This window comes from Orycteropus afer, unplaced genomic scaffold, assembly GCF_000298275.1.
Source record: "Orycteropus afer afer isolate SDZICR_OR568_19922 unplaced genomic scaffold, OryAfe1.0 scaffold00226, whole genome shotgun sequence".
In the NCBI taxonomy this organism is placed as follows: domain Eukaryota; kingdom Metazoa; phylum Chordata; class Mammalia; order Tubulidentata; family Orycteropodidae; genus Orycteropus; species Orycteropus afer.
In genome coordinates this window covers 1,451,728-1,475,749 of record NW_006921813.1, presented here as the reverse complement: position 1 = coordinate 1,475,749, position 24,022 = coordinate 1,451,728, and the positions used below count along the sequence as shown (strand labels likewise).

General features: G+C 38.5%; 1 protein-coding gene across 1 annotated transcript; it reads left to right on the top strand.

Moving 5' to 3' along the window:
- Positions 1-3,523: 3,523 nt before the first annotated feature.
- NMBR (neuromedin B receptor) lies at positions 3,524-23,040 on the top strand. Its single transcript, XM_007948802.2, has 3 exons — positions 3,524-3,945; positions 19,503-19,851; positions 22,639-23,040. The coding sequence occupies exons 1-3, from the start codon at positions 3,524-3,526 to the stop codon at positions 23,038-23,040; spliced, it is 1,173 nt and encodes a 390-aa protein (XP_007946993.2).
- The last annotated feature ends 982 nt before the right edge of the window (positions 23,041-24,022 follow it).

Here is a 24,022-nt window from a genome sequence, read left to right as displayed (position 1 = left end):
CTATGGGGAGGAAGTGGGAAAGGAGCTGTTGCATTGTAGTAAACTGTGGTCAATGTCATGAGACAAAGTATATGTGAACCACTGTATGGAAAGTGAATTTGCTCTATAAACCTTCACCCAAATCCACACTCCCTCCAGCAAAAAATAAAATAAAAAATAAATAAGAGTCCACGGGTAATGTGTTGAATGATGCAGGAAAAATCAAAAGAAGATGGACGGAGTATACAGACTCACTATACCAAAAAGCATTGGTAGATGATCATCTATTTCAGGACGTGGCATATGATCAAGAACCAAAGGTACTGAAGGAAGAAGTCGAAGCAGCACTGAAGGAATTGGTGAAAAACAAGGCTCCAGGAATTGACAGAACACCCACTGAGATATTTCAACAAATGGATGCTATGCTGGAGGCACTGACTTGGCTATGCCAAGAGATTTGGAAGACAGTTACCTGGCCCACTGACTGAAAGTGATCTATATTTGTACCCATTCCAAAGAAAGGTCATCCCACAGAATGTAGAAATTATTAAACAATGTCATTGATATCACACACAAGTAAAATCTTACTGAAAATAATTCAAAAATGGTTGCATCAGTATATTGACAGAGAACTTCCAGAAATGCAAGCTGGATTCAAAAGGGTATGTGGAATGAGAGATATCATAGTTGATGTCAGATGGATCTTGGCTGAAAGCAAAGAATACCAGAAACATGTTGACTTGTGTTTTATAAACTATGCAAAGGCATTCACTTGTATGAATCATAACAAATTGTGAATAACATTGAGAAGAATGGGAATTCCAAAACACTTAATTATACTCATGAGGAAAATGTACATAGACCAGGAGGCTTTCATTCGAACAGAACATGGGGATACTGCAAGTTTTAAAATCAGGAAAGGAGTGCATTAGGGTTATATCCTTTCACCATACTTATTCAATGTGTATGCTGAACAAATAATCCGAGAATCTGGACAATATGAAGAAAGACATGGCATCAGGATTGGAGGAAACCTCATTAACAAGCTGAGATACACAGATGACACAACTTTGCTTGCCGAAAGTGAGGATGACTTAGAGCACTTACTGATGAAGGTTAAGGACTACAGTCTGCAGTATGGATTACACCTCAATATAAAGAAAAAAAAAAAGTCCTCACAACTGGACTAATACGCAGCATTATGATGGATGGAGAAAAGATTGAAACTGTCAAAGACTTCATATTACTTGGTTCTACAATCAACACTAATGGAAGCAGCAGTCAAGACATCAAAAGATATATTGCATTGGACAAATCTGCTACAAAAGACCTCTTTCAAGTGGTGAAAAGGAAAGACATCTCCTTGAAGACTAAGATACTCCTAAACCAAGCCATGGTATTTTTGATCACCTTATATGCATGTGAGAGCTGGACAATGAATAAGGAAGGCTGAAGAAGATTTGATGCTTTTGAGTTATGGTTTTGGATAAAAATGCTGAAAGTACCATGGACTACCAGAAGAACTAACAAATCTGTCCTGGAAAAAATGCAGCTGGAACGTTCCTTGGAAATCAGAATGTCCAGACTTGGTCTCACCACTTTGGTCATGTTGTAGAAGGGACCATTCTCTGGAGAAGGATGTCATGCTTGGTAAAGTGGAGGGTCGATGAAAGAGTGGAAGGCCCTCAACAAGATGGATTGACACAGTGGCTGCAGTGATGGTCTCAGGTTCAGTAGGGATCGTGAGGCTGGCATCGAACTGGGCAGTGTTTTGTTCTGTTGTACATAGGGTAGCTATGAGTCAGAGATGACTTGAAGGCACATAACAACAACAACAAAAGTAACCAAGAACTACCCAAAGTTTTTCCTAGTGAAAAGAGTGTTACATGGCTAACTCCAGCACTAAGCCACCATTTCTTAATGGTTTATATTTGACTCATATAATTCTGACTTGGCAAGTTATTTTGCTTTTAGGAATACCCATTTAATGTATCAATATTTATTGGGTACGTACCTTGAGGTAGCATTACTTGGTTATAGGTATACATATTTTCATCTTTAATAGCTATTAGCAAACATTTTTCCAAAAGAAAAGGAAAAGTTTGTAATTCACTTTTAAAAATAGTCTTTTCTGCTGAAACTGAACATACTAAATCACTGTGACAAAGTAAATTACTGTCTGGGTATTCAGCCAAATGTACACAAGAAGATGTATAAAAGGATACTTTTAAAAACATTATTCAAATTAGCTGAAAGTATAAAGAAAAGGAGCTCTGGTAGCATAGTGGCAAAGACACTTGCCTGCTAACCAGACGGCTGGCGGTTCAAACCCACCAGCCACTCCTCGGAAGGAAGGTTGGGCAATCCTACTTCCGTAGTGATACTGCCTTGGAAACCCAAGGAGGGGTCGCTATGAGTCGGGGCCGACTCGACGGCACATAACAACAACAACAACATAAAGAAAACAGGTAAATCAACAGTAAGATGGATAAATAAGCAGTATTTATGCAATTGAATACTATATGAAAATGCTGCACAAAACGTAGGTGGAACTCACAGAATATTAAATGAACCAAGTTGGACAGAGGACTATATGTTGAATGATTCCATTCACATGACGCTCGGAAGCCCGCGAACTAACACGATGCAAGGGAGATAAGTGGTCACTTTGGGAGACAGTGGTTAGGTTGTTGATTTTGGACGGTGGTTAGACTGAGCACTTAACTGGTGTGAACTTTATGCAGGTTATATTTCAATAAAATATGTTAGAAGTAATATGTCATTTTCCACATTTGGAGTAAGCAAAGTGGATGATAGGAGGAAGAATGGGGAAGGATTTCATTCATTTACTTCATAATGTGTCATTTATTTTCAACTGAGTCTTTCTACATGAAGAACTTGCCAGATCAGCCCCCAAATCCTCTGAGGTTCACAAACTTCTTGCCTGAGTCTCCTCCCGCTTGGAGGCGGGAAAGGAAAGATGAATCCAGGGACACAGTGTGAGAGGGAGGACTCCGACCCTCTCCAGTTCCACACAATACACCAAGAACAGCAGAAACAAGGGGGAAGCTGCGGGACGAGGCACGTACCAGGACCCACCCCAGCGCAGTGTCCCGTGTTGCCGCTGCTGAACGCTGGACAGCGCCAGGATGACTTCCGCTCCTCCGGCACTACAGTCCTGCAGGCATTTTTCCTCATCGCAAAGGAAAGATCATTGTTAACTAACATATTGTTCTCTGGTATCAACGAGAACAGACGTTGCAGACAGGAATAAAGACGCAACCGCTCTTTTTATTTTCCTTTTTTTGCAAACTCGTAGTCCACAGGCCCAGGGCGCCCGTGGCAGAGCTGAAGCAAGTGAGCACTTGGAGGAACTTCTCATCAAGCCCTGTCCTCTTCGGAAGGTGGCGGCGTGACGCGTTTCTCCTGGCAGTAAACTTGCCGAGACCACAGAGAAACAGACCAAGCCCAAGTGGTGCGCCGTGCACTTTTCAGGGCACCTCAGCGCATGAAAACTCTCGGGGACTCTCCTGGAACGGACACCATGCCTCCCAAGTCTCTTGCCAACGTCTCCCTGACCGCGGGCGCCAATAGCACCGGTCTCTTTCTGGGGATGTCCGAAAGGGATCTCCCGCTGGCCTCGGACGGGACCGCCGCGGACTTGGTGATCCGCTTCGTGATTCCGTGCCTCTACCTGCTCATCATCGCGGTGGGTTTGCTGGGCAACATCGTGCTGGTGAAAGTCTTCGTCACCGACAGCTCCCTGAGGAGCGTCCCCAACATCTTCATCTCTAACCTGGCCGCAGGGGATGTACTGCTGCTGCTCACCTGCGTCCCCGTGGACGCCTCGCGCTACTTCTTTGACGAGTGGGTCTTTGGGAAGGTGGGCTGCAAACTGATCCCAGTCATCCAGCTCACCTCCGTGGGGGTTTCTGTGTTCACTCTCACGGCCCTCAGCGCCGACAGGTAACGACACAGAATAGAGGTGGAGAAGGAAGGGAGGGGGAGAATGTATCTGGACCGGAGGAATGGGAGAAGGCAGCAAGAAGGGAAAGGGAGTGCCCAGGAATTAGGGTAAAATGGTTACAACAGACTAGAAGGTGAAGCCTGAAGAAATGATGGCAAGAAAAGCATTTAAAAAAATGGCTTTAGTTTGAAAGCTTTAAAAAGGCATATCCTAGTGTCTTGCTCTTCTCCTGATCCTACGTGGGGAATCTTTATGAGCATCTTTGCTTTTTTAACATAAAAAAGTTATAGAACAAAAGTGTAACTGCAACTATCATGTAGAAGCTTTGTGTGTGTGCGTGTGCCTAAAGTCTTAGCTCTGGTGGTGTAGTGCCTGAGGCACTTGACTGCTAACCAGAAGGCTGGCGGTTCAAACCCGCCAGCCACTCCTCGGAAGGAAGATGGGACAATCTACTTCCATAGTGATACAGCCTCAGCAACCCAAGTAGGGGTCGTTAAGAATCGGGTTCGACCCCATGGCACATAACAACAACAACAACAACAGAGTCTTAGAAGTGTGCTTTCCTTATTCAGTAATTATTAATAGGTAAGAATGCCTACGTTAATGTTAGGAAAATGTTTTCTTTTGAGGTTTTTCTTTTCCCCCAATAAAGTAAAATCTCACATTTATTAATTAAATCTACTATTGCTTGAAAGAAACACATTTAGCCTAATAAATTTTCTTCAGACAGATGACTTCACACATTCTTCTTGCTTAGTACTGAAGGTCAAATGATATGTTTTATTTTCACAAATAGGTAGGTACAAATATTAATATCTTAAAAGAATGTTGTAAAGATATCATTATCGTTGATAGTAAATCTGCTTTTCACAGACTTTAATGTCCCTGATTCTACCTTGCAGGTCAACTTGTTCAAGTGTGTCATTTCCAGGTGAAGACATTGAAGCCCAGGGAATGTAGCCTTCCTGGCTGAGCTGGGAGAAGAACATAAGCCCCTTGATTCTTGGGCCAGTGCCACTACCCCAAGCAATAATCATACTCTGAGACATTTAAGCAGGAGAAAATATCTGAGCGTGGGTGGTGGTGGTGGTGCAAAATGTAGAATTAGGCACCGCTGCATGGAGCTTTGGTCTTGAGAGAGATTGACTTAACACTACAGAAAAACAATGTAACTTGTATAATTGAGATGGTGATTACTCTCCTCCTCTTTAATTTCCAAACCTAATTATCAATGAAAAATGAGTCTGCATCTGAATTTCCTGATATATGCGATAATATCCTCACATTAGTTTGGCACTGAAGAGAACCTTTACTGAAAGAAAGAGACTATTCAATGGAGAGTTGAGAGCTATTAAAAAAAATTAGCTTTTTTTTTTTTTTTTTAATTGTGATTCAGGTGCAAATTTCCACAGCAATTTAGCTTTCCATTCCACAATTCATACACATTTTCTTCCATGGCACTGATTGTGATTCCCGCAATGTAACAGCACTCATTCCACTTCTTGCCTGTTGCCATTTGTCCTTCTCATCCTTTCCTGCCTTCTGAACCTTGTGTGAGAGTGATTATTAGCTTTTTAAACTGAACACTATTAACATTTAAATGTGTGCAATATGCTCTGTAAAACCCCATTCCTGTAAATTTGGGTGCCTTTGTGTTATGAACCTCATTTTATTTACATGACACCGTTTCTCTTACTTTATACAAAAGTTTTATTTGAATTTCTTAATTAAAATGTGACTTTTTAGTTTAGATACGCTTTTTATGGCTCCTTTTAAAAGAAAGTTAAAATACCTCTAATTAATGGTTAGGATCAAGCTTAATTGATTCCACTACAATAGTTACAATTACTGTCATTATGCTTTCAATTTAAAAAAATGTGTTTGCAGAAAGACTCAGAGCTTGAGTTCATTTCATACCATTTTCTCAATCTATTATTGTGGAGGGACACTGGTAGAAACGTCCTGACCAAGGTCAGAGACAATGCTCATCCTCATATCATTACTGAATTTCTTCATTTCATATATATATATGATGTGCTTAGTGAATGCAGCATGGATATTTACATAATTAATAATGATAAAGGTGGGTTCTGTTTCCTCTTGGTCCATCTGGCTACCTTTGTCTTATTAGTGTGTGTTTTGGGAATATAAATGGATAAATCTGAATCACTGGTGACTGAATTACATGAGGCATTCAAATGTTCCCTTGGAATGATGTGAAAATGGTTTGTTATATTCTCTACAGTTCTGTTTTTCTTCTAGAACATGATAATCATGTGTTGATTTGTATTTGATCTCCTAATATTTTATCTTACCAAATGTTTTTATTCCTTGTAGATTTGAAAACAATTATAAAGTGAATTTAGCACCGAGATCAGATTTTTGTGTGAGTTTACAATCCTCACAATAAAAGAAATCTGAGGCTTAAAACTGAGCAACATTTGCATGATCTTACAGCTAGTAAGTAATAGAGCTAGGATTTCAGTCTTTTCTTTTTACCATTAAGCCAGATTATTACTTTCCCAGGAATAGGAAATTACTAATGGTCTTTCATAATTAAAAGCAGAGTAAAAAATTAAATTAAAAATAAAGCACCTAAGAGTGATAAACGGGAACGGGGGGGGGGGCATGCAAAGCATATTTATTACTGTGAAAGAGCATCATAAAATGTAACTGTAAAACAAAAGAAGTATCTTGAATTAAAAATGAAGCAGACTTAGCAACAGGAAATTCCAAAAACAAAACCAAACCTATTATTAAGTAAAACGGACAGAGGTTTTAAAAAGCAAATTAGTTGTTTACACAAATACCTTATCTTCACAAGATGTCCTAACAGGTGTGACTTTGCCTAAGGAAATAGCAAAGGAGGAAAATGAACTGGAAGAGACTTAAATTTCGAAAAAGTACACCCCAATATGAGGAGCTCTGGTAGCATAGTGCCTAAGGCACTTGACTGCTAACCAGAAGGCTGGAGGTTCAAACCCACCAGCCACTCCTCAGAAGGAAGGTTGGGCAATCTACTTCCGAAGTGATACTGCCTCGGAAACCCAAGGAGGGGTCGCTATGAGTCGGGGCAACTCGAAGGCACATAGCAACGACAACAACAACGTGAAGGGGATACTTGAGCATCATTGATCACACAACACTAGATAGTAAAGACTGAAATAAGAAAAACAGTGATTGTGACTCTACCTTGAGGCCTTAATTACCTTGCTTTCTGCAGCCAAAAGGTGATGTGAGTGACACTTTATGGTACTTGTGATAATTTATTCCTGACTTTTCAAGTCAGAACTTTCAATTGATACATCCTTAGATCATTGTGTCTACTCTAGGTTGACAATGTTGGCCTTGGAGGTGTATTTTAATCAATATGGGGAGGAAGGATAGTGTCTGATCCAAAATGATGATAGTGATACTCTTAGTTTTTTGATTTGCTATTATAGGTTTGTGAATTTTTTTTTACTAGTGCAAATTAAATAGCTGATATAAAGTATTTCCATATTGTCTGTTGTATCATGTTTTATATCAAGTTTTATATAAACACACACATTCTCACCTCTCACCATGGTATTGGGACATAACGCTGTGACATGGGGTAGGCGGAACCCTATCATCCATAATTTGCTTATGTGTGGAGCTGTCTTCCTCACTACTTATTCAAGCGGCTGCATTTCCAAACTGAGAATGCTATATTTTGGTTCTTGAAGATCTTCTGGTTTCTAAAGGCCCATTACTAAAATGCAATAACTTTTAAAAACTGAGCTCCCTTTTTCCTTTATAGAAAAAATTCTCTCAGAGTAGGTTAAAAATTATAAACTTTATAATTTTAAGGAGTCACAAATATTAAGTTAAATATCCTCTCTTTATTTTTGTTTCTTATATAACTGCTGACTAAAATACATTTATAAGTTAAGTTAGAAAGCAAACTATAAAAACAATAGAAATGAAATTCATATTAATAGGCAATGTATAATTTAACGCAAAAATAAAATTGCATCAAATCTATGTAAAGTGAAATGTAGTAATAATTTCAAGTTTTTCTTTGTTAATTAGGATAATTGGGAGCTCTGGTAGCATAGTGCCTAAGGCACTTGACTGTAAACCAGAAGGCTGGTGGTTCTCGGAAGGAAGATGGGGCAATCTACTTCCATAGTGACACTGCTTCGGAAACCCAAGGAGGGGTCGCTATGAGTCAGGTCTGACTCCACGGCATATAACAACAACAACAACAATTAGGATAATCGGAATTAATTCCAAAACTGAAGAGTAGGCAGAGCCTTGAATGATTAACGTTAATTGGAAATGCAAAAAGATAGTCTCTTCAGTATAAGTCTATGTTAAAATATAGGAACTGATTGGATACAGGCCCAAAGCCCAACATTTCTAGGGCTAATAGGGCTTATCAGCAACCTGTAAACAGCAGCGAGAGCAAGGGCCACTACCTGATTGTGTGACTGTGGTTCTAAACAACCCCCCTCCCCCCACTGAAGCTCAGGTCCTGGTTAATTAGTTGCCCTGATGAGAGATGCTTACTTCTTTGTCCATAGCCCTGGACAATATGTTGAGAAGCTCTTGCCCCTCAGTTGGTGGTGAGATTGGTTTTCAGTGAGTTCTTCCTAAAGTCTTGAGGACATTCAAACTGCCCATCTATCCTGAGAGAACCTATGTGACCAGGGTGATGATTTATTTATATTGAATGTGCTGCAAAACAATTTAAGTCAGGTTGAAAATAAAGGTACAGACAGCAGACAACAGAACCAGCAAGGGGGAAAACAAAAGTCATACTTCACAGAATGTGAGTGATAAATTTGCCAGTGAGTTTTACAGCTGCCAATAAAAAAGGAAATTTTGTTTTCCATACCAGTTGCTTAGTTGTTATTTCTATATAACCCTGGAAACAGAATGAATTGTAATTTTTTCCTTAATTTATCAGTCATTTACTAGAGTGGAGAGTAAACTTCCTTGGTTTATTGTTGTTGTTGTTGCTATGTGCCAGTGGAGTCGGATCCGACTCATAGCGACCCCTCCTTGGGTTTCCGAGGCGTTTATTATTAGAAGCTGTTATATTTGACCCCAATAAATTAGACATTTTTTTACCCATTGAGCTCAAACATCTCTAGCTTATTGCCTTGTCCTTTCTCCTTAGAAGGAATCTCAAACGTTATATTAGGGAGAAGCTCTATAATTCTCACAGCATTCATAATTTTTCCATATATATGGGAGCTCTGGTAGCATAGTGGCTAAGGCACTTGACTGCTAACCAGAAGGCTGGCGGTTCAAACCCACCAGCCACTCCTCGGAAGGAAGGTTGGGCAATCCTACTTCCGTAGTGATACTGCCTCGGAAACCCAAGGAGGGGTCGCTATGAGTCAGGGCTGACTCGACGGCACCTAACAACAACAACAACAATGATATTTTTATACACCAATATATACATACATAAATATATATGTATGTGTATCATATATATATAAGGAAGGTTGGGCAATCCTACTTCCATAGTGATACTGCCTCAGAAACCCAAGGAGGGGTCACTATGAGTCGGGGCCGACTCGACGGCACATAACAACAACAACCACATATATATATACAGACACACACATATATATGTATGTGTATCATATATGTGACATATATATGAGGAACTCTGGTGGCTTAGTGCCAAAGGCATTTGATTGCTAACCAGAAGGCTGGTGGTTCAAACCCACTCCTTGGAAGGAAGGTTGGGCAATCTACTTCCATAGTGATACCACCTCAGAAACCCAAGGAGGGGTCGCTATAAGTTGGCTCCAACTCAACAACAAAGGGTGGGTATATAGATAGATGGATAGATAGATAGATAGATAGATAGACAGATAAGATAGGTAGGTAGATAGATAGATAGATATAGATACAGATATATCTCTTAATAGTACGTGAAGAGCACTTATCTACCTTCTTCTGATACCTGTGGGACACACTATGAGTAAAGAGGGACTGGAACAAGCTGGGTCATTTGGCACCTGGGGTTAGTTCACCATCTGTTGTGCTTAAGTGTTTACTTGGAGAAAATGATCAAGCAATTGAAAACACATGCCCATAAAGCAGATTTTCCCCATTTTTGAAAATAAGAAAAATACCCACAATAGAGCTGAGAGACCTTAGATAGGATCCTATTATCTCCATTTTTTAGTTTGGAGGAGAGACTCAAAGAGGAGAAGGGACACTAGTAATTAGTGGGCAACTAATGGTCACTTTACTCCATATCACACAAGGTTATCATATGATAATTCATGTTGTCCTATTTTACTTACTTCTCAGTGGTGATGAGACATTTGAGGCTTTTGCTCCCCTGTTCTGGCTGAGCCACACGGGCAGACAGCAAAGTTCAACACTCTTTCCTTCTTGATATTTTAACCAGCATTACAGTACTTTTTTGTGGGTTTCAAAAACTAAGATGATAATTTACCTTGATCTTCTCAATTGCTGATTATATGGAGGTTTGAAAGATTTCCAAACTCTTTAATAATTTTATTTGCTTTTCTATCTTCTCATTCCAAGCACATTCTTAGCTAAATTTTTGTTCTTGATTGATTGATTGCATTTCTGGAAATGATGTTGGTATGAGAAGCAGCTTTTTTCATCTGATATATCCTTTCTTTTTAACCAAAGTCTCAACCCAATTGCCCTTGAGTCAATTCCAACTCATAGCAACCCTATAGGACAGAGTAGAACTGCCTCAGAGGGTTTCCTAGGCAAGTTTATGGGAAAACGAAGGTGAAATCTCAAATTACAAAAAAGAAGAAAAAGCACCAGGATCTAAAATAGCTTGTTCAGAATGATGTCCCCATTATAAAACTGCTAGGACAATAGAAAAAGAATTTCAATGGCAGTACTATCTCATAAATATTATTTATTTTCTATCGATTACTGTTAGGTTCTGGGAGAAGGTTGGAGAAAGAAGGGAAAGACTGTTTCAAGGAAGAAGGTAGGAAGAGGATGAGTGAGAAAAAGCACATTTTCTCCTACAAAGCAGCCAAGAATTGTAAACATCTCTTGTGATTGTAAAAATCTCAGCAACTATGAGCAACACACTTTCGCAATTCCAGTCCTTTTTCTTTTTTTTTCCACTTTCAAGAAGGTGTTCCTATGTATGAAATAACTGTTGTTAGGTGCCGTCTAGATGGTTCTGAGTCATAGTGACATTTTGTGCAACAGAATGAAACACTGCTCAGTCCCGTGCCATCAATCATTGCTATGTTTCAGCTCATTGTTGCAGCCACTGTCAATCTGTCTTGTTGACGGTCTTCCTCTTTTTTGTTGACCTTCTGCTTTATCAAGCATGAAGACCTTCTGCAGGGACTGATCCCTTCTGATAACATGTGCAAAGTAAGTGAGACAAAGTCTCACCATCCTTTCTTCTAGGAGCATTCTTACTGTTCTTCCTCCAAGACAGATTAATTGTCCTCCTAGCAGTTCATGGTATGTGAACTTTCTTCTTTCTCTAACATTTACTGAGTGCCAACTATCTGCATAGTGGCTGAGGCACTTGACTGCTAACCAGAAGGCTGGCGGTTCAAACTCACCAGCCACTCCTTGGAAGGAAAATGGGGCAATCTACATCTGTAGTGATACTGCCTCAGCAACCCCAGGAGGGGTCGCTATGAGTTGGGTCCAACTCGATGGCAAACAACAACAACAACTATCTGCAGGGATCCAAAAGGTGAAAAAAGAAAGTGAGATTAATGACATTAATGAGTGTATTTCTTAGTGGGGGAGACAGATATAGTACGATAAAACATGAATTTGCAATTGTGAAATAATGATCAAATTTTCATGGGATTACAAACAAAGGAACAATCATCATTTTGTCTTCAAGAACTAAAGTAGAACTAAACTCACATCACCATCTCATTAATTCTCCCCCATCTTTCTCTTTCTGATCTAAATAATCCCATATCTGTTATTCTTAATAGCACTTTATTAATCATTTTCTAGTTCCTTTAAAACTTATTAAAGTTCTGCATGTACTTTTTCTTCCCTTGGAGTTGAGGACATGGGGCATTCCCTTCTGAAAGGGTAGGTCCAACATTTTGTACTAGGAGATTAGCCATGTGTTACACTCTGGTAGCATAGTGGCTAAGGCACTTAACTGTTAACTAGAAGGTTCAAACCCATGAGCCACTCCTCAGAAGGAAGGTTGGGCAATCTACTTCCGTAGTGATACTGCCTTGGAAACCCAAGGAGGGGTCGTTATGAGTCGGGACTGACTCGATGGCACACAACAACAACAACAACAACAACAACAACAACATTTTATACTCAATTCCAATATTTTTACTTTTGAATCCATATGGAGGCTTTTGATTACATTTTATGTAAGCAGTGGATTATTTTCAGCTCTTTGGAGAACTCTCACCCCTACCAATATATATATATACACTTTTTTCTCATTTGTTTCCATATGATCAAGGTTATTTTTAGTTCTAATCCATGTTCCAAAGTGATGTCCCAGCTTGTAGTGCTAGGTTCAAACTGAATGAGTTGTCTTTTAACTATTGATCCAATTGTTGATACAAAATATTCAGTGTTATTGGGTTCATAGCATACTCCTTGTAAACACTGCTGATTATTAAGGTTCTGGGCATGGATTTCTATTTCCAGTTATTCATAAGTCTTCATGGAGAGTAGGAATAAACACCAAAACTCTACTTATTCCTAGTACTTCCCTAAGGAGCTCTGGTTGAGTCATCTATTTGTCACTTAAGTTGTCTCCATTTTTTCTTATGCATATATATATACATATACATATACATATACATATACATATATATGTGTATATATATATATATATATATATATATATAAACTTTCAATGTAGACTTTACTCTGGCTTATTATTTGTAGAATTTTGAGGAAACATTTTAATGTTTGTGGTTTAATTCAAGTTTATTTTTGAAAATAACTATCTTTTATGGAAATATCCACACACTGTAAAATTTCATTAGGATCCAGTTTTAGAAGATATGAAATTGAGGTTTTTAGAGATAAGTTCAAAGAATATGAAAAGTTAGTTGTTATTACTGTTGGGGCTTAGTTTCTCCCGTATAAAAAGATAATTAAATTGAAAAAGCACAGCTACACATATAACTCATATCTTTGGAATTGAAAATAACATTGGCTTTAAAAGCATAAGGAAATTAAATGCTTAAAAATGGATATGTCAAACATAGCATTTAAATCCTCACTTTCATTCTCTGCAAAGCGCTATAGTTGAAAAAAATACAGAATTTGGAGTCATAAGATGTGTGTTTGAATTGAGTCATCTGCTTACTGGCTCTGTGATAATTTGAACATCATTTAATACCTTAGTCTCTATTAGGTTTTCTGTAAAGTAGGAACACTAATAATTTTTATTGCACAAGAATTGTATTAAGTGAAATAATATGATAGTATTTTTGAACTGTGGAATTCTGTGCTATTTATACTGTATCACCTATGTATCAGGGTGACAAATTGTTCACTAATTCAAATCAATATTTATTCACACATGCAGTTAATTATCAGAAATTAGGCATTTACTAGGTGAGCAAAATTAGTTTATTATGAAATTAGTGAAGGCTTTGCCCTCTTTAGCCTTTCCCCAGTTCCCTTAACCATAGACTGGCTAGTTATAGCCTGGTGCTTTCATCAAGATGACTTGTCCTTGGCATTCTCCTTCTCAAGAAACTCACCTGTTATTTAAGTCATACACTTTAATGGGTTAAGAACAAATGGATTTTTCTAGGTGGAGAACAAATACAGTTGCTGACATGTCTGTAATCCAGTCAATTAGTTCTCATCCTTTCCGAAGTCACAAATCACTCAATAAGGAGCCCTGGTGGCTTTGGTTAAGCACTTAGCTGCTAAATGAAAGGTCAGTGGTTCAAACCTACCAGTGATCCCATAGGAGAAAAGGCCTGGGGTCTGTTCCAGTAAAGATGACAGCTTGGGAAACCCTATTGGGCAGTTGTACAGTTCTACTCTGTTCTGTAGGGTCACTGTGAGTTAGAAACAACCGGATAGCAAGCCACAATCAGAGTTCTCATCTTTTCTAAAGTCACAATTCACTAAATTTTTTTTAATGCTCATTTGTACTTTTAGACATTCTGTTATACTATAGAAGGAGCTCTGATGGTGTAGTGTATAAGCATTTGACTGCTAACCAGAAGGCTGGTAGTTCAAACTCACCAGCCACTCTGCAGAAGGAAGACTGGGCAATCTACTTTCGTAAAGATTTGCTTTCTCTGTTGTATTATAGAGCAATATCATTAATATCACATGCTAGCAAAATTTTGCTGAGGAAAATTGAAAAATGACTGTAGCCATACATCAACAGGGAATTGCCAAAAGTTTAAGCTGGATTCAGAAAAGGATGTGGAATGAGGGATATCATTCCTGATCTCTGATGGATATTGGTTGAAAGCAGAGAATACCAGAAATATGTTTACCAGTGGATGTGTTTTATCCACTATGTAAAGGCATTGAACTCAGGGAGTCATAACAGATGATGGATAACACTGTAAAGAATGAAAATTGCAGAACATCATTTGGAAACTGTACATGGATCCAGAGGAAGTCATTTGAATAGAACAAGGGGATATGGTGTGGTACAAAATAGGAAAAGGGGTGTAGCAGTGTTATGTCCTATCAGTCTACTTATTTCATTTGTATGTTGAAAGGAAAATCCAAGAAATTGGACTATATGAAGAAGAAGACAACATCAGGAGCAAGACTCATTAACAGTATTCAGTATTCAGATGGCCAAACCTTCTCACTGAAAGTGAAGGGGACTTGAAGCTCTTACTGATCAAAGTGAAAAATTACGGCCTTCAGTATGCGTTACACCTGAATGTGAAGATATGAAGATTCTCACAATTGAACTGATAAACAACATCATGATGAGTGAAGAAGAAATTGAAATTGTCAATTATTTCATTCTTCTTGGATCAACAATTAGCAACCATGGAAGCAGCAGTCAAGAAATCAAACTACTTATCGCATTGGGCAAATCTGCTGCAAAATACCTGTTTAAAATTCTGAAAAGCAAAGATGTCACTTTTATGATTAAGGTGCACATGACCAAAGCCATGATTTTTTAATTGCCTCATATACATGTGAAATCCAGATAATCAAAAAGGAAGACAAAGGAAAAATTGATGCATTGTTAACTGTGGTGTTGGCAAAGAATATTGACTACTCTGTGGAGTGGCAGAACAACAAACAAACCAACGTGAGAAGAAATACACCCGGAAAGCTCCTCAGAACTTAGGATGGTAAGTCTTTGGCTTGCTCACTTTGAACATGTCATCAAGAAAGACCAACTTCTGGAAAAGGACATCGTGGGAGGTAAAGTATAGGGTCAGTAAAAAGAAGGGAAACCCTCAGGAAGCTAGATTGACACAATAGCAACAAGAGTGGAATAAAGCGTACCAGTGGTCATGAGTCTGCTGTGGGACTGGGCAGCAGTTTTGTTTTGCTATACATTATGTCATCATGAATTGGAGCTGACTTGACAGTAATGACAACAGGGAAATTTTAAATATTACAAACTTAGTATTTTGATCAGAATAAGTTCTACTGTTATGAGATAACAATAATTTATCATGTGACATATGAGAAAGAGCAGCCCTCTCATTCTGAAGCACCAAATATCTGCTGAACCCCAGTACTCTCCACGCTGGTAAATGACTGTCAATGGACTAGGCACCTTGCAGAAAGCCTGTGGGAAGATGCTGGTTTCCACAATCTCCTTGAAAGGTTGTTTCTAAACCTCGCCTACACTCAGAGAATCACCTGAAAATCTTGTTAAATTGTAGTAGACAAGTTTCACATCCTAGAACCTCTGCGTCTGTAGGTCTAGAGAGAAACCTCATATGCTTTGCCTTTGTTTGGCTTTGTGGGTGATTCTGAAGATGGATCCAGCTTGGGAATCTGTTTCCTTCCCTCACCTCCATTCCCATCTCAACTTAATATCGAAGTACAGAACCAGATTAAGGCATTTGAGGGTCCTGGCATGCCCCTTCCTCTGCTTACTCATGCATTTGAATGGGATATGTGAATATATATATCTATATGCACTGCTATAGAGTCGGATCTGACTCGTAGCGACCCCTCCTTGGGTTTCCAAGGCAGTAACACTATGGAAGTAGATTGCCCAACCTTCTTTCTGAAGAGTGGCTGGTGGGTTTGAATAACCAGCCTTCTGGTTAGCAGTCAAGTGCCTTAGGCACTATGCCACCAGAGCTCCCTTATATATCTACATATATATATAAACAAAACTCACTGCCATGGAGTTGTTTTCAACCCACAGCGACCCCTCCTTGGGTTTCTGAGGCGGTATCTCTACGGAAGTATATTGCCCAATCTTCCTTCCAAGGAGTCCCTGGTAGGTTTGACCCACCACCAAAGTGGTGTTTGGTGTTAATGGTAATGCAGTATTGTGGATGTACTGGTATTAGCCTCTGTTGTCTATATCTTATGTGCACAGTTTTGTGTCCTGCCTTTCCCCAGTGTTGTCCTGCTGGTCACAGACTTTCCATACCATCCCTCCCCTTACGCACTTCAGTGTGCAGCCCCCAACTAGCCCAATATTATTTCCTTCCTTACCCTCCCCACCCTAGTAACCTACAAAGTGAGTTCTCTTCCATAACTAAACTCTTCCTTATCTTTTTACAGTAATGGGCTCGTACAATATTTTCCTTCTGTGATTGACTCATTTCACTCAGCTTAATGCCATTCAGGTGCATTCACATTGTGAGATGATTCACGTGCCTTTCATTGTTCTTTAACATAGCATCATAGTATTCCATTGTGTGAATGTACTATAGTTTGGTTATCCATTCATCTGCTGATGGGCATCTAGGTAGTTTCCATCTCTTTGCTATAGTGAATTGTGCTGCAGTGAACATTAGTATGCATATGTTTGTTTGTGTCCTGTCTGTCACCTCTCTAGGATATATTCCTAGCTATGTAAATGCTGGTCCAAATGATATTTCTATTTTCAGTTTTTTGAGGAAATGTCATACCATTTGCCACAATGGTTGTACCATTTTACAGTCCCACTAGCAGTGTATGAGAGTTCTAAACTCTCTGCAACCTCACCAGCATTTATTATTTTCTCTCCTGTTGAACTTTGCTATTATTGCTGGGGTAAGATGATATCTCATTGTTGTTTTGATTTGCATCTCTCTAATTGCTAAAGATAGCAAACAATTCCTCATGTGTTTGTTGACTGCCAGCATATCTTCTTCAGTGAAGTGTCTGTTCATGTCCCTTGCCCATTTTTGAATTGGATTGTTTGTCTTTTTGGTGTTGAGGTGTTGAAGAAGCCTCTAGTCTTTAATCTTCATCAGTAAAAAAATACCGTGGAATACCAGAAGAAGAAATTTGTCCTGGAAGAAGTGCAGCTAGAGTGCTCCTTAGAAGCAAGAATGATCAAACTTTGTCTCTAGTACTTTAGTCATGTTATCAGAAGGGGCCAGTCCCTGGAGAAAGTTATCAGGCTTGATGAAATAGAGGGTCAGCAAAAAAGGGGAAGACCCTCAATATGATGGGTTGACACAGTGGCTGCAATGATGACCTCAAGCATAACAAAGATTATGAGGATGGGGGCTGGGCAGTATTTCGTTCTATTGTACATAGAGTCACTATGAGTTGGGGCTGACTCTAATGGGAACTAATGACAACATCTATCTATTTTTCTGTCAGTATCCCATCTATCTATCTGTCTATATTTCTATCAATCATCTATCTATCTGTCTGTCTCAGTTATCTATGATATAACTTCTTTTTGAATGTGACTATAATAATCCATCTTGCCCAGTAACCACTCATGTTGGATCCAGTTGGATACTGGTTGATTGTAGCAAGAATTATACTTGAAAGCCTACCTATTTCTTGTTTATTAGAAAGACATAGTATACTCCCAAGAGACTCACTGACAAAAAGAGTCTCATTTATATGGGAGGGAACATAGGAGACAGATGTCAATGTAAGTATTGAAGTGATAAGGACCTCGTAGCATAGATATAATGGTGAATAGGACACAAACTCTAGTTTCAAAGATTGTTTTTTTCCACTTTCAAGGATAATGCATATGATGGAGGTATAGCATTAAATAAAATTGAACTATAAAGAGAGAATATTGTTCTATCGACTATTGAATATAGTCCTTATAATTGGATTATGAAGAAAATTCCAGTCTTTACTAGATTTAATGTCTTAGAAAATAGTGGGAATCCTGAGGCTCAGAAACCACAGAAGAATGTCCAGATAGAATTCAATAATATTATTTTGTGGAAATTTTGTATTTTATGGATATTGTTGTGTCTAGCAATTATAATAGTGATAATAAAAAATAAAAATAAATAAAAATATTCAACAAATGATATGTTACATGTGGTTTGTGTTGTTGTTGTTATTTGCTATCGAGTTGGACCCGACTCATAACGACCCCTCCTTGGGTTTCCAAGGCAGTATCACTATGGAAGTAGATTGCCCAATCTTGTTCCAAGAAGTGGCTGGTGGGTTTGAACTGCCAGCTTCTGGTTTGTGTAGATATGGAAAAACTTGTAAAAGAAATAACCAAACTACTGCCCTTTGGGAAATGCCAAATTAAAATATTTTCTCCTCTCTTATTGTCTACTGTGCTGATAGTTATCATGAGTTATAGATAGAGAGAAACCAGAGAGCAACCCTAGGTCTGCCATTCATACAAAATAGCCAAAGGATAATGGAGCATTTCCAAAGATTAACACACAAAACTGCTAAGCACTGAAAGGTTGGAAGTTCATGTCAACCCAAAGGTGCCTCAGAGAAAGGCTTGGTGATTCACTTCTGAAAAATCAACCACTGAAAATACTATGGATCAGTTCCACTCTGACACCCATGAGGTTGCCATGAGTCAGAGTCAACTCCATTCTAACTGGTTGTTGGTTGATTGGAACCTCTCTTTTAGCAAGCGTTAGAGATTGAATTGTGTCTCCCCCAAATGTATTGTAAATTCTACTATGTTGTCACTAGGTGCCATCAAGTTGCTTCTCATTTACAGAAACTCCATGTACAGCAAAGTGAAATGCTGCCCTGTTCTGTGCCATCTGCACAATCAGTCCTATGTTTGAGCCCATGGTTGCAGCCACTGTGTGCAGTGACCTATTTTGTTGAGGGTCTTCCTCTTTTTCATTGACGCTCAGTAGTGCTGTGGTTAAGGCATTGGGCTGTTAAACAAAAGGTCCATGGTTTGAACCCAGCAGCCACTCCATGGCAGAAAGATGAAGCAGTGTGCTTCCGCAAAGATTTAAAGCCTTTGAAATCCTATGGGGTTTGTTAGAGTTGGAATTAAATTGATGGAAGTGGGTTTGGTTTTGGTTTTGTGGTTTCTACTTTACCAAACATAATGTCTTTCTCTAGGGACTGATCCTTCTTGATAACACGTCCAAAGTAAGTAAGAATGTTTTAGAAATACAAGATAACTAAGACAGCAAGTAATTTTTTTTTTTTTTTTAAGAGAATAATCTGAAACATTTTGTGTTCCCAGATACAGAGCCATTGTAAACCCTATGGACATCCAGACCTCAGAGGCAGTGAAGTGGACCTGTGTGAAAGCTGTGGTTATATGGATAGTCTCCATGCTATTGGCAGTTCCTGAAGCAGTATTCTCTGAAGTGACACTCATTGACAACCCAGGGAATGGCAGCTTTACAGCATGCATACCCTACCCTCAGATGGATGAGTTACACCCAAAGATTCATTCAGTGCTCATCTTCTTGGTCTATTTCCTTATTCCACTTGCAATTATTAGTGTTTATTATTATCATATTGCAAAGACCTTAATTAAAAGTGTACATAATCTTCCTGGAGAATGCAATGAACATACCAAAAAACAGGTAAGCTTGGTAAGTGGGTGTGTGTGTGTGGATTACACCGATCAGGTCCTGCAATTCTTTTTTTTTTTTTTTGTTGTTGTTCTATTTCATACGATCTGAATATAATGGAAGATTAGAACAGAGTCAGAAGTTTCCCTGGGATGAGTACTGGCCTTAATTAGAGGTGATGGGGAATCTGTACTGTGTGGTAATGTCATAGCTCCTAAATGCCCACACAGGTCCAGCCTATTTCTTGTCTGACACTATGACAAGGCCTAGAATTTCACCATTAGGAATTAATGTCTTTGAACATTTTTATTTAAGTGCAAATGTGTGTGCAAGAAACACAATAAACCAGAATTTTCTACATTCTAAGTATACACTTATTAGCTTTTCTCCCATTAGCCCCCTAAAGATGACAAGGAGTCTGGAAGACAGCTGTAGCAGGAGAGAATTCTAAGACACTGTATGGGATTTGGAGATAGGGTGTGAGTGGGGGGTCAGAGTGGGAGACTGAATTTGAAGGAAAAAAAAAAATTGAATCTCAGATCACTAAAATTTACTGTCATACACAGAAGCACCAGCTGGGGCTTTGGGCACTTTAGCATCAGCAGAACCAGATGCAAGTGTCTTATGTGGGAGGTAGCCTCCATTGGCTGAAGTCCATCTACACCAGCAATCCACATCTGCTTTAAAAACTTAAAGCACACACACACACAGATACACACACAACTAATCATTAAAAGAATTGTTAAATGGATTAAAAGATTTATTGTCCCAATATATGACATCACTGGAGCCAAGTGTCCGGGGCATACAGTCACTAAATAACAAATCTGTTGCCACTGAGTTGATTCCAATTCATGGCAAACACCAAATACCATATGTCTCCACTATCTTTTATAATTTACACTCAGTTCTTGTATTTGGAGCCCTGAGATCCAATGTGTATTACAATTTGGATATTTGAGATTTTGCTTTGGTTTTTAAGTTGTGTTTCTCCCTCCACCTCCAAAGTCAACAGTCTGCCTTTCTATGCGGACCTTCAAGTATACATTGAAATAAAATTCTTATGCTCAGCCTCCACATGCCAGAGAGGACACTGCTTAGGAAGAGACATTTCATGTGTGACCTTAGTATTTCCTTTGCCTAGCATGCCGTAGGGATGCATTTGGACGCCTCGATTCTGCTTGCTGAACTAGGACCCTCTTCACTTGTACCTTGGTTTACTTCTCCCAGCCCTGACTCGCTACTGTTCTTCAACATCAAATCTATTCCCATCCTAGCCCTTTCCAGGCCTCGTGACATATTTAAATTAAATGCAGGTAGTTTTAGCTTAGAAAATAAGTGATGCCTACTCTCAATGTCTTTTGACAAATTATGCTTTCATGTTTATGTTGCCTTATTTAGATATTTAAACAAATTAGACAAGTATGAGTTAAATTTTGGACTCTAGATGCTGGTAAATGATTTCTAGATTGGAAAAAAAAAAGATTGATGTTCAATTTTTGAGTTGTCCATTTATCACATTCCTCAGACCTTTTCATAAAACAGTAAAAACAGTATGTAAATTTTAGGAAAAAAGTATTTTATTTTTATTTTTAAAGGTCACCTAACACAGTAAAGGAGCTCTGGTGGTGTAATGCTTAAGGCATTTGACTGCTAATCAGAAGGCTGGCAGTTCAAACCCAACAGCTACTCCTGAGAAAGAAGGTTGGGTAATCTACTTCTGTAGTGATACTTACTGCCTCAGAAACCCAAGGAAGGGTCGCTATGAGTTGAATCTGACTACACGGCAGTGAGTTTTTTTTTTTTTAAACACAGTAATGTTTATAGGACTGAGAGTTACAGCAGAAACTTTTGATTTATATGAGCCAGGAGTTTAAATCTCAAGGTGTTTTTTATTTTTATGTTTTGTGGGGTAAGGATTAAAAAAGTCATACCCTATTTTAATAGATCAAATTTTCCTATTTAAAACACTGATTTTTTCTTTTTTTCCAAATACCTACACTTGAATATCTACTATGGCTCCTTAAGTCATGAGGTTTAATTAAAACAAATTATTTATATTTATACTAAGCACGGCAAGATTTACAAAAGGGAGTTAAAAAGAAGAGAGCAATTATTTTTAAAATCATGTTTTTAACATATGAAATTATAGCCATTTATTAATAATATAAGGTCCCTCCAAAACCCAAACCAAGCTCACTGCCATTGAGTCCATCCCCCTTTGGGTTTCTGAGGCTGTAAATCTTTATGGAAGGAGTTTACCTCGTCCTTCTGCTGCAGAGGCAGCATGGGCTTAAACCACTGACCTGGTTAGCAGCCAAATGCCTTATGCACTAGGTCAGTAGAGCTCCTTATCGGGTCCCTCGCTGGCACAAATCATTTGTGCTTGACTAACTAACCTAACAGCTCACAAGTCAAACCTGTATAATACCAGAGTTGCTTGTCTGCTTTCATGAAGATTACAGCCATGAACACTCTATGGAGCAGTCCCACTATGCTACTTAAAGGGTTGCCGTGGCTCAGAAGCAGCTTGATAGCAATCTTGTTTGTTTGTTTTGTTAATTAATAATTTATCATCTAATCTCATATAAGCTATCAAATATTTTTAAATGTAAATAATATAGTGACCAAAATAGGCTTTGATGAACTGTTAAAATCACCACTTTGTTGAGCACAGTACTTAGTTTATATATTTTTTGATTCATTTGCATGCTATGATGTCATTCCTTTCTTAAGTGTCAGATGTGAATGGCTCTATTTTCGTTTTAACCAAAGCTAAATGTTTTCTTATGTCTTCAGATGGAGACGCGGAAACGCCTGGCTAAGATTGTGCTGGTCTTTGTGGGCTGCTTTGTCTTCTGTTGGTTTCCAAATCACATCCTCTACATGTACCGGTCTTTCAACTATAAGGAGATTGACCCATCTCTAGGCCACATGATTGTCACCTTGGTTGCCCGGGTTCTCAGTTTTTGCAATTCTTGCGTCAATCCATTTGCTCTTTATCTACTCAGTGAAAGCTTCAGGAGGCATTTCAACAGCCAGCTCTGCTGTGGGAGGAAGTCCTACGGAGGGAGATCAACCAGCTGCCTACTCAGCTCTTCAGCAGTGCGGATGACATCTCTGAAAAGCCATGCTAAGAACATGGTGACCAATTCTGCTTTACTAAATGGGCACAGTGTGAAGCAGGAAATAGCATTGTGATTTTAGCCATTCAACTCTCTACCTAGAAAGAACTTACTAACTTTTCTATTTCTGTGGAGCAGAGCAGAACTAAACAATTTTCCCATTCTTATTATTGTTTAGCTGCCTCATTAGATGATTTCATGATTAACAAAGAAAAGGCAAGATAAACACAGACATAGCTAGCATTTTTTTCTGACCAGGTCTTTAATTTTCAGTATTGTTCACATTAAAAGTGATTAAAAAAATCTATCTAAACCCACCAGCCACTCCTTGGAAAGAAGATTGGGCAATCTATTTCTGTAGTGATATGGCCTCAGAAACCCAAGGAGGGGTTGCTATGAGTCAGATCCGACTGGACAGCAGTGAGTTTGGTAGTTTTAAAGTATGTATAAATCAATATCGCTTCAGGATTTAGGCTATTGTTGGAGCCAACTCTGATACATTTACCTTAAATTTTTTTTATCTTGAAGCATGAAATAAATTCCAGTATCGACTCAACTATTCAGTGACAATAATTCAATCTTATTATTTGAAATACAAACATATTTTTCTGATGAATTTTATTCATGACCAGTTTGCATGTATATCTCTTTTATTTGAATAAAATAATTATTTGAAAAAAATAATTCATAAGATGGACCATAATTAAAAGCCAATCACATGTATTGTGATCCTTTGAATGATCAATCATACTTAATAGAAATAGTTTATATATGTAACTTTTAAGTATGTGATTAAAAGATTTGCTGAAATTTGTGTTATGGATAGTTTAAAAGATTATACAAATGCAAAATATGTATCATGTGTCTCTAATAGAAAAACTACACCATGGAAATTAACCCTGTTATCTTTTATGCATTGTTAAGTGTCTGACAGTTTGGATGATTCTGCATGAATGAGATTGTATAATTCTGATGAGTTCAACCATCTACTCATCTTCTCTTGCAGTAGCCACCTGACAAGTATATGGTATATCACTTAGAAAGTTTACTTTTTAAGT